Source organism: Alnus glutinosa, chromosome 3, assembly GCF_958979055.1.
Source record: "Alnus glutinosa chromosome 3, dhAlnGlut1.1, whole genome shotgun sequence".
Classification (NCBI taxonomy): domain Eukaryota; kingdom Viridiplantae; phylum Streptophyta; class Magnoliopsida; order Fagales; family Betulaceae; genus Alnus; species Alnus glutinosa.
In genome coordinates, this window is record NC_084888.1 from 30,164,997 (window position 1) to 30,178,893 (window position 13,897).

The following is a 13,897-nucleotide window of genomic DNA, read 5'->3' on the forward strand; positions in this document are numbered from 1 at the left end:
GCCTTACTAAAATAATGTGGAGCTTATTCATTGGTACTCATAGCATTTCTTTTTATTAATTGTTTTAATCATCTTTAATGAATAAACTCCACATCAATTAGTAATGCTATTTTTGTAAAAGTTTAAGTACATATAGCATTTCTCATTACTGTTTGTTCTTCCATCTTCTTCGGTCTTCTTCTTCTTCTCTTTGAAATAAGAACTTCGGAGAAAAACTTCAAACGGTGCAGAAGAAGATATGAAAACTAACCTCATCCTCTATTCCTGAGAATCGAACTAGAGACCTCATACAGTATTGAGTTACTGTGCACTTATATCAAAAGGCGCGTTTGATTGTTTCCGTCTGTTTTCGTAAAACCTTTTGAAAACAAGTTGGATTTGTTTTCATTTTTTGTGTTTCGCTGTTTTTGTTTTCGATCGTTTCGTGTTTTAAAACACTTTTCCAAATGCACTGCAACAGTGTCCAAACACGTTTTGCTGTTTTGGAAACATAAAACATGTGTCCAAAATAACAACCAAACAGGCTCAAAGTAATGGGAGAACAGATTGTCAAATCAACTTGAGTAGTAGACTCCTCACAAATCAGCTTTTCATTAAATATAGCATCACCAAACTTTGTTATTTATCATAAGATCATCTGAAACACATCGTACAAGAATTGCTGGTTTTTTTTTTTTTTTTTTTAATTTAATATGGGGAAGACCAGGGAAAGGGGAAGAAGAATATATAGCTGGTTTAAAACATGTTATGACATGCTATGTACTCACAACCCAGTGAACACTGAACAGAGCTTCTGAGGAACCATTTCAGATGTTACATTAATGTTCTTGCCCTCGGATGGAATAGAAGAAGGGAAATGATGTGAAGGAAAGGGGGAGACGACAACTTTTCCTCTTGCTCTTCCAGTTTCTAGATACCGGAAAGCTTCAATTACATCTCCAAAAGCATGGGGACCGGTCGGATCGATCACAGCCTTAAGCTTTCCGCTCTCCAAATATGGCCTAAGCTTCTCTAAGTTATCACCAGACACTGTCAAGCTTGAATAAACAGCTCTTGGATGAGATGGAGGCCATGTTATGTCAACCATTGGGGCGTCATCCTTAGCTACCACAAAAGAATTCTTGCAGTCGCCTGAAGATCAAAAGTTTAAAGAAAGATTAAGACCAATTGAATAGTGACAATCTGACATATAAGCATGCTTTAAGGTAAATCAGATTAATTCTTGGATTTTTGGTAAGAATTTCTTAATTACCCTAAAATGTACTGTAAAATAAGTATGTCAGCTACCTGGGTGGCAAGCAGATTTTTTCTTACATCCCATTACTTTTTAAGGAAGATGATACAACCTTTAGAAGAACTCATTTTTAAAAATCGGCTTGTAAGGGAATGGTGTTTAAAAATTTATATACACATGGTTAAGATTACACTTCACCAATGTGAAACACTTAGAATCGTAACACACTACCATACTCCGCAGCCGATATTCACGATGGCCCACCCTATAAATACTAACCTAATGGTGGCCATTTTTTCTCTTTTGATGGCTTCACTCTTCTATCTGTATTCAATGACTTAACAGTATAATGTTCATACATATAATTTATGGTAGGTTCTTCGAAGGAACCTGACATCCTTCAAATGTAAAACTTCTCTTGATAATTTTATCATCAAAACAGTCTTTAAATAGACTAACAATGAGATAACAAACTGATAAGAATAAAATTAATCATAATCCTAATAAATACCCTAATATATCCTTATTAAATACAGTCCTACTATATACCACAACTTCTAATCATATCTCATCCTAATTCCATCCGTACCAGAAGATGAATCTCACTTCTGAGCACTGGATCAGGCTTATTGCAAATATACAGAACTCATATTTAAAAACAAGAGTCAATAAATATTTGAGTAATATTTCTTTTCATTCTCCTACGCATCTCTTGCTCATTTCCGTATAAGAAATTAGTAAATTTATCATTGAATCTGTGAGATCCACGTGTAGGCCAGTCCTATAGATTCAATGATAAATTTTAAAAAAAGATAGACAAAAAATGTGTAGAAGAATGACACTAAACACATCTCGAAATATTTAGATCTATTCAACAATTCAAGGTAATCATATAGACGACATTTACCATATATACAGCACTTCTCTAGGGTGGAAATTCCAAGTAAAATAACCTATTTGAGGGATTTACCGATTGTACCATAGAGAAAATCATATTTCTCTTCAATGTCTTCGTATCTAGTCTTTGTGTAGTCAACAACTTCATCAGCACCCAAGCTTTTGACGAATTCCACCTTTGGAGTACTAGTTGTAGCAACAACATGAGAAGCTCCATACAAGTGCTTGGCCAGTTGAACAACCAAAGATCCAACACCACCTGCTCCACCAACTACAAAAACTGTTTGCCCTTCCTTAAAACCTGCTGTTTTGAATCCTTCTATTGCAGTTTGAACTGCTAAAGGCAAGCTGGCAGCTTCCTCAAATGAAAGATTCTTTGGTTTTTTTGCAACCAAACTCTCTTCCACGACTATGAACTCTGCCAGAGTTCCAAGCTGCTTTAATTTTTCTCCTGAATTGAAATCTTGAATGTTGCCATAAACCTCATCACCTATATCAAACTTGGTAACACCACCACCTTTTCCTACCACTATGCCAGCCATGTCACAGCCAGGGACCACCTGCACCAACACTAACATATATCTTAAGATCTTGCTGGTTTAATCACAAAACTGCTAGAGATTAGGGGGAGAGTTATATTTTGCATGTTCTAATGATGTTTTTCAATAGCATTAGGAAAAAGTTCTCTAATTCTCAAAGGACATAAATTTCATACAATCTAGTTTGTCCCGCCTCTAAAAGTGACATATATGTGTCTTTTGGAATGTGAGAACCATATGTTTTTTACATGTCACTTTTAGAGGTTTGTTTGTAAGAAATTTGTGCCATTTCTAAAAAATTATCACCATATAATATGCAACTATTGCATGGAAGACCTGAATTTAAATTGCATAGTTCTAAAGTTACAAATTACTTTTTTTTTTTTCCTAAGCAAATAAAGAAAGGGTACAATGAATCAAAAAACTGAAAAAATGGTGAGCTCCCTCACAACAAATCCAAACGAAAGAGACAGTGCTGAAAATATGAAATGAGTCTATAAATGATCCCAAAGAGACCATAGACGACCCGGTCATCGAAATCTTGGACAAAAGCTAAGAAAATGGCAGCATAAAGTGGTTTAAGCTCCAAATTAGAGAGCACGTGTAGGTCATGACCGTCTTGAGACCCTTCAACCCTATTCGAATCCTCAATGAAAAGGACGCAGGCAAGAGCATGACCCTCAAAATACCCTTCAACCCGACCCCAAACCCGAACCCCTACTTACATATTACTTGGAAGCCACAAAAATATGATACTTTTCTTTTGTCTTTGTCCTTCCTACCAGCTTCTCGAATATTTTCACAACTCTTCTCTTTTATTTTCACTTTCCTTGTTAATCCCAAATTCCAATCTCTTCTTTCATGTATATCCTACATCTTAAAATTGTAAACAAACTCATCAGTTCAAGCAGGGTGCTCTGCAGGCCAAATAAATCCTATATATCTTAAAATAATCAATACTGATTTATATATGCTAAAAAACTAGTATGTCAAAACCAATCAGTTTATGGACTCAAAAGGTCAATTGGTCAAAACCACCATATGATGTTAGAAAGTCAGTGGTAAGCAATTGACACCAAGAACTTGGACAAATGATCAGAACAAAAGTACAAATATATATTTGTCTCACACTTTGTTTCTACTCACAGGAAAATCTGAAGGAAAAATGGGTCGTTGCCGCCTTTTGAAATCAATAGGATTCAAAGCAGCAGCTCGAACTTGGACAAGTAGTTGGTTATGGAGGGGAGTAGGAACAGGGAAGTCTCCCTGCTTGAGGGCTTCCTTGGGACCATACTCCTCGTAAAACCAAGCTTTCTGCATATTGATAGGGCAGGGACAGTTAATACAGTTACAGAAGGAAAGAACTTCAAATGGTGATTGTTCTATCGGTGAGAGAGATCATGTATTTAAAGGAGAGGATGCCAGTATAAATGATGAAAATATCTTCTCCTCCATGTCCCCATTATGATTCATTTAGTGGTGCAGTGATTTTATCTTGTCTATTTGGGAATGTTCCAGTGATGATCCTGGACGCCAGTCTAATTGTGGCCATAGGCTCAATTGACAATATATGTTTGATGGAACATCTAACTACCTGATAGATATATTTGTTGATGTTCATTCTTGGAGGATGATCATCCAAAAAATAAACTATGGTGAAAACAAGAAAGTCTCAAGTGATTAAAGCTATGGCTGTCTCTACTGATATTCTTGCTGTTCAATTGGCCAAAAACAGTGATTTTAAGGCATAAATATAGGGAAGAGTCTTTTCTTTCTAGTCATGACGTCTTGTTAACATTGAAAATATCTTGAGCATTTACAAGAAAATGCATCCAGAATGTTTTCAAGTGATCTTTCAAACACTGCAATTTGGAGCAACCGCCAAAGAAAATATTACTATAATAAATGGCTCAAACTTCTGATTGGTGAGTTTGTGCTATATGAAGAGGATGATTGATTGGAACATAATCTCTATATATTAAGGTAGTAGTAACAATTGAAGCATGCGTACGAAGAAGAATTCACAGTAATAATTATAAGATGGTTCAGGTTTCGAATGCTGGCCACTCTTTATATTATCCATTACAGCTAGTGTCGGGGATATATTGAGGTAGCCAGGTAGGCCACTCTTTGTATCATCCATTGCAGCGACGGCGATTGAGGTACGCCACTCTTTGAATTATCCACTAATTGCAGTGACGCTGATTGAGGTATGGGTACATCTCAGTAGACACTTACCGTTCGCATTCACTATCCATAACTATCTACTATTCACTATTTTTTACATGCGGATATGGTGCGGTTACCCATTATCTGCATATTTTAATAGCGTTTTTAAGATATGCGGATGCTGATGCAGTTACTAACTGTATCCGCATATCCTTTATATATAATAAATATTTTTTATATAAAAATTATTATTTTTATATATTATATTTAATAAATTCATCCAAACGATGTCGTTTTGAATTAGATATAGGTTATGTTTACATTGTTTTAAGTTTTTTTCTTCGTATTTCACTCATTCACTTCACCAATTTATCGTAACGCCAATAGAGCTCAAAGCCACCATGTTTTATTTGGAAAAGGTTCTCTAATGGCATTTTTTCAATAAAAAAAAAAAAAAACCTTTAAGCTTTTCACTAGGAGTGGGATGTGTAGATATATGACTATAGTGTGTAACTGTGTATGACCATGTTCGATAAGAGATTTACCAACTTTTGGGATACCTTTGATTGTGTTCTTTTAGATAAATAGCTATGTTTTGTGTTATTCTATGCTGGTCTTGTTATGCAGCAGGTATTATAGATGGTTTGATTAGCTGTGTTACTTTCTCATGTAACTCTTTGACAAAAAGGCAAAAGTAATGTGAAATCAATATATTTTCAAAACATTAGGGCTAACAAAAAATTAAATAAGCTCAAACCACTAAAAATCAGCCTAAATTATTTTCAAAATCGTTTAAAATAAGTTCTAATAGAGACCCAAAAAATGCCCAAAAGACTAAAATATATCTCTTACCTAATATACTGGTAGCGGATAATAACCGCGCGGACACGATTAGTAAAAATATGATGTAGATGTGGACATCACTTTTTAGATATTCGTATTTTGAGGATGCGACTGCAAATATTACAAATAACCGCAATCGCATCTGTGTTTTTTTTCTTAATTTTTTTTTTATAATTTTCAGTTATTTTTTCGTTTGTTTTTTTAAAAAAAAAAAAATTAAAAATTAAAAATTGTTCTTTTTTTCCTTTTTTAATTTTAAAAAAAAAAAATCGTTTTTTCTTTAATTTTTTAATTTGTTTTTTAAAAAGTTATTATTAGTTTTTAGTTTTTTTTTTCCCAATTTATCAAAACATTTTCGTCTTATTGAAAAAAATTTAGGGTATTTTTGTAGGGCTTGTAGAGGATATTGACATATTTTGATCGTTTAAGAAGGGGATATAAATACAATTGGTAGTTTGAAGAGACATTAACAACTAATTTATAATATGAGAAATGTGCTTTTTCCTTTTTAATATCACATACCTATGGATTTGTATAGGATTTATTTAATAATTAAAAAAAAAAAAAAAAAAAGTTTCCGGCAATTAAACCAGTTCCATGCATAAATAATAGAAAAAACCAATAACGCCGTTGCCGGGGATCGAACCCGGGTCACCCGCGTGACAGGCGGGAATACTTACCACTATACTACAACGACTTTCTTGCAAGGTTCTTTACAAATTAAATTAATATATTATATTTTTCCATGCATAAATAATTAGAAGGACTAATTACGCCATTGCCGGGGATCTGACCGGGTGACAGAAGGGAATACTCACCACTATACCACAGCGACTTTAGCGTAAGGCTTTTTACAACTTATTTGAATATATTATTATGATCTTAAAATTGCAATAGTTTTCTCTTTTTTCTATTTGCTTGAAATTAGAGCCACCAAAAACAAAAACCTACGGGACTTATTAGCATTTTTGTTATTAAGCAAATTATCTACGTATCCTTCCATTTATCAATGAATTAAAATATATACTTTACCCTCTTTTTATTTAGACCTTTTTTTTTTTTTCTTTTTTTTTTTTTTTTTTTTTTTTTTTAAACAATCCAATCAATCTTATAAAAGAGAATAGGAAAAGATATAATCCAAAAAATCAGGATTTAGGATTCTACGGACAACTTGTTCCCTAATTACAATATCACCAATACTAGTTGAAATGTCTTCTAACCAACTAAGATCATTACCAGTAGTGACTTCATCCCTTGCAAGAGTGTGAGCCGCACAATTTGTTTCCCTCCGTACGTCGACAACTGCGGAGGGTCTAAAAGTACCCAACTCTTCTTTAATGCCTTCTATGAATGGCCCAAACTGTGCATAAAAGAACTAGTCGAATTATGTAACGCCCCACCTTTTACAAAAATGTGTAACATTACTACATCTGATCAACCACGTGACATTACTACATCAGAGATAAACTCTCGCAGCGGAATATATTTTTTTTCTAAAGACTTAGGAATTAATAACACAACACATAAGAGCTGACTGAATTACCTCAATATATTAATTAGACACGTAGTTTTCTTTTACACGTAATAGGTACTCTAAGTACATCAAAACAAGTGCCACAAATGGTACATGAACATACATAGAAGCCTACTAAATACAAACATCTTTCTAAACATATTACATGAAATAATGACTATAAACACAAATAATTACAAATAAATATAACTAGATAAACAAATGTTAGCTTAAAATCATCAAAGCTAGTAAAGAAAATCCAAGCCTTCGTCTTATGAACCTACATCCATAATTATGTGATTGTGGACATTACCACAATCTCATATTGTAATTGTGTGAGTCAATTGTTTCAATAATATAATGTTTACTAATTTATTTAGAAGCACATAATGCAATATTGTAACCTTGGCCCCGTTTGAAAATCCCTCACCGCTCCATTTCCCTTATAAATTTTTTTTTGAATGATTGAAAAATAGGAGTGATGTGATATAAAATTGAAATAATTTATATGGAAAAATGAAAAAAAAAATTATATTGTAGTGAGTTTTTTATTTAAAAAGTAATAAAAAGGTATTGATGTGATATAAAAAGTGAAAAAAGTTAAGAATGTTTTAAAATTAATGTTTTTTTAAAGAAGTGAAAATAAGGGAATGAGAGGAGAAATTGAATTTCAAACGAGGCCATATATATATAAAGCAATGATATAATGACAGTTTTATATGCAAAATCTTAATTATTTTCTTTCACTCACTCGTTTTAGGGCCATTAGATCCTTATTCGTCTTAGCGGCTGTTTACTGGAGCCATTACTCTCTCAACATGTTTTATCAATACTAGTAGCCACGACTTATCTAGCACGTTGACAGCAACGACTTACCAACTTTTATTGTTTGTTGGCATAAGCAGCAACAACTTTCCCATGCCATTGGCAGAAACAATTTTTCAACTTTATTAATATGTTTATTAGTCACAATAGCAAAATATGCAAAGTTACATTCACATACATACAATTAAACAAATCTGCAATCAATACATTATGGAAATCAGCATCACGCTCAGTAAGTAATTTATACTTACCCAATTTTCTACTTTTAAAAAATATCCACACAAGTGATCACTGCAATGTAGTTTGGTACATGTGATAGTGTATTAGTACAAATTACTAAGAAACCTATTTAATACTTTTGTCACTTCTGACTTCTAAACAACTTAACCTAGTTTCTTAATGTCGTTTGGATAATATAACAACATATAAAATAGGCCGGTTGCATGACCACACATATTTTCATGTGGGCATTATTACGGTATTTATTTAATTAATGCTTTAAAATACCTACAAAGTAAAACAGTATCATAACAGCATTAGTGTAATACTTTTTGGATAAAGATGGACATAGCAACCCCATTAGTATAAATAATGGGTATTATATTTTAAAAATATACGGACGGCATAATTATGAATAATTTCAATTATGCACTTTTATAAAATTTGGGCAGAATAACGGCGCATTTATAAAATATCCATTTTATTTGGGCATTACATCGACATATTTGGTAAATAAATACACTGCTTTGAAAATAACTTTAAGCAATAACTTTAAAATTACAAAATCTAAAATCAAAGTTTAGAGGCTCACCCAAATACTTCCAAGAAAATTTAGGATATTATGAAAAGAACCCCAAGCATGAATATCAAAACCGGCCGAGAGAACAAAGAGAGGGAACTTTTCTTCTTTCTCATGTTCTATCAGTGAGAAAAGAGAGAAACCGAGAAGAAAAGAGAAGAGAGGAGAAGAGAGTTTCAGCCATTTTATGTTGTTGGATGAAAGGGAGAAACAGAGAGAGTTCATGCTCCTTTCTTTTTTGTTGTGATCAGAAGAAGAGAGAGTTTGAGAGCATTTGGCCGTGGGTTTCACTATTGGCCGAGAGAAAAAGAAACAGAGAAGTGAGAGAGGGACTTTACTGTTTCTGTTACAAGAGAAGAGAGGGGCTGCTGGAAACAGACCCAAACATCTTTTGCAAACCGAAAGGAAGAGAGAAAGCTTTTCTATTTTTCTGGTTGAGAGAAATAGAGGGGAGGCTAGAGAGTTTGCTGTGAGAGAGAGAAAACAACAGAGAGTGCAAGAGAGTTTCTTGCTGAAAATGAAGTGAACAGAGAAGGGGCTACACCTCTATATATAGTGTCTTGAACAGTTGGATGGTTTTGGGTTGATCTTGATCAACGGATGAGAGAGATGCAAGTAGGTAGTGGATCATCGCCTGAAATCATGAGTTACAAAATATCAGAGGACAGTTGTTCGGTGATATATGCACTCTGCAATTCTATGACGATCGAGCGCCTTAAAGTAGGGATCAAGCGCAATCACCTTGGATCGATCGCCACCGTGGATCGATCGTCGTCTTCAGATTAGTTATATCTATAATGTTGTATTATAAAGTTTAAGATCTATTAAACTTATCTATTGAATTTGGAACTACAAACATACCTCAAATATCAATGAATATTTAATCCTATAAATATTCATATAATAAGGTCAAATACTAATGAATATTTAATCCTCTAAATATTTATATAATCCTATATTCTTTTGTATTATTATAAGGTTTTAAATTTCAATTTAAGACGTTATATTCTATGACTTAAAATATGGGGATCTACAAATTGACCTCTTTAACAATTTGTAGAGTATCACCTTCTAATATTATATCAAAGAAGCCCACATCCTTGCTGAGTATCAAAGCATTAAGTGATGCAATTGCCTCCACCGCTAACCTTTGGGAAAAACTACGGGCATCCAAAAAAAATCCATAGCAGTCACGAGCTATGATTCCAATGCCAATATAGCCCTTCTTTTTGTTGACCACATCATCCCAATTGACTTTGATCACTCATACCGGTGGAGGTTGCCACAAAATCTGTCTCATTGTTTCTAATTCCCTTCCCGGCAAAACAGCTTGTTCTTCAGTGAAGTTGCAAAGTTTGTATTCTTCATTAACCAATAAAGCCTCTCGATATACCATATCGGGATGGGTGAAACTCCCATTGTAGACCACCGAGTTTCTACGAAACCATATCCTTCTTGAAATTACAGCCCACATAGCCAAATCCTCTCGGTCACAATATGCATGTAAAGTGGAAAAAACAACCACCAAGCTTTCTCCCCAAGAGCACATCTTTTGGAAAATAATTGGGCCACAACTCCACACATCTTGCGGCGCCGGACAGCTCCATAAAGCATGGATGACAATCTCTTCCTCATCTTCACACAACGGGCAAAATTTCTCATTGACAACTCCTCGTCTGAATAGATTTACCTTTGTAGGTAACAGATTATTGCAAGCCCGCCACAAGAAATGTTTTACCACATTCTGCACATTAAGACCCCACACTGTCTTCCAAATCTCGTTTTCGTTATCCATTCTCCAACTACAACCTTTATTACATGCCTGAATTTCATTCCCCATATGGTATGCACTGCGAACAAAAAGGTACCATTTGTAGTCCCCCTCTAGAACATGCAATCAGGTGGTTGAATGGGACTCAAATGAATGTTGGCAATTACCTGCGCTTCCTCCTCCATGAAAACTGTTGAAAGTAGCTCAGTGCTCCACCCCTTCGTATCCTTGTCTATCAGATCAGCTATTCTGGTGTTCTCTCAAAGTATTTTTTGGGGCGATTGAACCGAGAAGGTATTTGGCGTAGGAAGCCATCTATCTCCCCAAATATGAATGCTATTGTCATCACCTACTCTCCAAACCAAACCATTTTGTAGCAAAGAACGGGAAGAATGAATACTCCATATGAAAAGGAGAGTCTAGTCCCCAAGGATGCTTCCATGACTATAGAATGCTAAAAGTACTTGGCTTTGAAAATTATCAGTAAAGCTTGGTTAAAAATAACCAGATCTCTGAATCCCATTCCTCCTTCATTTTTTGATCGCCCCATTCTCTGCCAACTCATCCAGTGTATCTTCGCATTTTCGCCATATGGCCCTGCCAGAATTTCTGCATCAATCCATTGATCTCTTTACACAACAAGACCGGGAGCTGAAAGACACTAATGCAATAAGTTGGGATTGCTTGGACTACAACTTTCAGGAGAATTTCTTTCCCCACCTGAGATAAAAACTTCACCCAGTTATTCAACCGCTTCCTAACCCTATCTTGGATGCTTTTGAAAGATTGAATTCTAGATTTTCCAATCAAAAAAGGGTAAACCAAGATAGTGATCACACCGTTGAGCCTCTTGCAAACTTGAAAGGCGAAGGATTTCTGTTTTCTTGTCAAGGCTCGTATTTCAACTGAAAAAAAATGGAGGTCTTCTGACTATTAAGCTTCTAACCGAATGCAGCTTCATATATACCAAGAATGCGAAATAGTCAATGCCATTAAATGGAATTTTTCTTACAAAAAAGCAAACTATCATTTGCTTAGGCCCATGTTTTGAGGTTCGAACCCCAATGATACTTCCACTACGCTAAGCCTATGAAATTAATGCACTTAAGGCCTCTGTACAAATAATGAACAAGTAAGGGGATAACGGGTCTCCTTAACAAATGCCCCTTGAAGGTTTGATATTCCCCACAGGATTTCCGTTTACCAACACAAAATATGTGACTGATCAGAGACAAGCCATACTTAGACTAATCAAGCGAGAATCAAAAGCCCAATCTCCGCATAACCTTTTTCCAAAAAGACCCATTACACTCTATCATAAGCCTTGCTCATGTCAAGTTTAATACCTATGAATTCAACCTTACTCCACATCCTAGTTTGCAAGGTATGCATGGTCTCATAAGCAGCCAATATATTGTCAGTAATCAGACGCCCAAGAATTATGCAAGAATTATGCACAACTAGTCAACTATTGTCTCATGCATGTAGATATCAATATTTCTTGTCTTCTTTTCTTTTATTTTTTCCATTTTATTTTTCAAATGAGAGACATGCAAATTGCATTATGAATTAATAATTTTTGAATATTATAAGAACTAAAAGGATTGGATCCCTTACTTGAAATTGAACTTAATTCATATTTTTATGTAAAAAAATTATATTAAATAACAAAAGCCAGGACCAAATAACTAACCATCAATACATAGTATTTAAAAATATATTTTTTTTAAACTATCTTTTGGAATCATTATTCCCTATTTGTTTCTTCATAGATAGATCCCAAAATATTATATGAAATAAATGTTGGATAAGTTTTTTCTTTTCAAAAAAAAAAGAAAGAAAGAGGTCGTCTTAAATAGGTAAATTTATTTTTCTAAGCAACACGTCTTAAATAGGTAATTGTAACACTAATTGTATTCCTTCCGGTTCAAATAAACTGGAGAGGATCCAAATCCGTGAAATTATGGCCTTTAAAAGTTATGACTTTTGAAAATTTTATTGAGACCTACTGTTGTAGCCAGAGCAAGGGCTTTAATATCTGAATTTGTTGTTTTGAGTTTAATGAAATTGATCTTTATTCATAAAAATATTATTAATAATAATATTCTTGAGCTTTGTTATATTTTGAAGCTTTTTTCTTCTTTAAAAATGCCAAAAATCATTTAAAATATGCCCTAAAAAATGTTTAAAGAAGGTTCAAAACAACAAAATAGACACATTTTTAAAAAACGGTTATACTGTGCGGTTATAAGTTTCAATAACCGGCGGTTATTCTAAAACCGCTAACCACTTTAGGCAAAACGATTACGTTTACAAACATTCAATAACTGCCTAAAGCAGTTGCAGTTGGCGGTTAGAGACAATAATCGCTAACCACAATCCACAATTGGGGTTGTACACCTTTGCTACTAATGTTTCATTTGTTTCGGTGTAAAATAGTTTCTGGAAAATAATTTCGGCATTTTCTGATATTTGGTAGGGGTGAAAATAATAGTCAACCGAAAAATGATTTCCGTTTAACAAAAAATGCTTAGTAAATTTCAGAAAATTATTTACGTTTTTTAAAAGCGAAAATCATTTTCTATAAAAAGCAGACGCAGTTGACCCTTTTTTAAACGACGTAATCGACTTTTATATTTAAGCAGTTGACTATCGCTAGATTTCGACAAGCCAAATTCCAGCACCGAATGGTGCCGGAATCTGAAAAATTATGCTGGAATCCGGCGACACCTGGTTATTGTCGCCGGATTCCGACAATACTGTGCTAGATTCAGGCTAGACTGGCCGGAACGACCGAATCCCTAGCCATCTAGCCAGGATCCTGGACGGATCCCACCATTTTGGTCGGATCTGGCCGTTCTAGCTGGGATCTGACCAAAATGGCCGAATTCTTGGCCATCTGGCTAGGATCCTGGACAGATCCAGCCATTCTAGCCGGATCCTCGGCCAGTCTGGCAAGGATCCTGACGGATTCTGGCTATCTTTACCGGAATTCGACACAAATGGCCAGATTCCAGCCACTTTTGCTAGAATCCGTATGCGCCATATATAAAAATATATTTTTATATTATTTTACATTAATATTTTTATGTTGTGAATACAATTTGATTTTTATAAATTAATATGATTAAATAAAAATATAAAAAATATTAATAATTTTTTGTATGGGCAAAACATTAAAAAATGATTTCGACAGAAAATATTTTTCTGAAAAAATGTCTTTACTAAAAATATTTTAAGATGAAAATCATTTTACACCTGAATGATAAGTATGACACAGTAAGTTTGACAAACTGTATGCCGCCTT

The 13,897-nt window shown here is 34.3% G+C and overlaps 1 protein-coding gene and 1 non-coding gene across 3 annotated transcripts; both read right to left on the reverse strand.

The window, feature by feature from the left end:
- Nucleotides 1-665: 665 nt before the first annotated feature.
- On the reverse strand, nucleotides 666-4,059 carry LOC133864508 (2-methylene-furan-3-one reductase-like). 2 transcript variants are annotated; one of them, XM_062300861.1, is made up of 3 exons: nucleotides 3,817-4,059; nucleotides 2,205-2,691; nucleotides 666-1,131 (listed from the first exon to the last, which is right to left on the reverse strand). In XM_062300861.1, the coding sequence occupies exons 1-3, from the start codon at nucleotides 3,988-3,990 to the stop codon at nucleotides 764-766; spliced, it is 1,029 nt and encodes a 342-aa protein (XP_062156845.1). In that variant the 5' UTR covers nucleotides 3,991-4,059; the 3' UTR covers nucleotides 666-763. The 2 variants fall into 2 exon arrangements, with proteins under 2 accessions (XP_062156845.1, XP_062156846.1); XM_062300862.1 differs by having other exon boundaries at nucleotides 2,205-2,702; nucleotides 3,817-3,950.
- Nucleotides 4,060-6,307: 2,248 nt separating this feature from the next.
- On the reverse strand, nucleotides 6,308-6,379 carry TRNAD-GUC (transfer RNA aspartic acid (anticodon GUC)). Its single transcript has one exon. It is a non-coding gene; the product is annotated as a tRNA-Asp (tRNA).
- Between the last annotated feature and the right edge of the window lie 7,518 nt (nucleotides 6,380-13,897).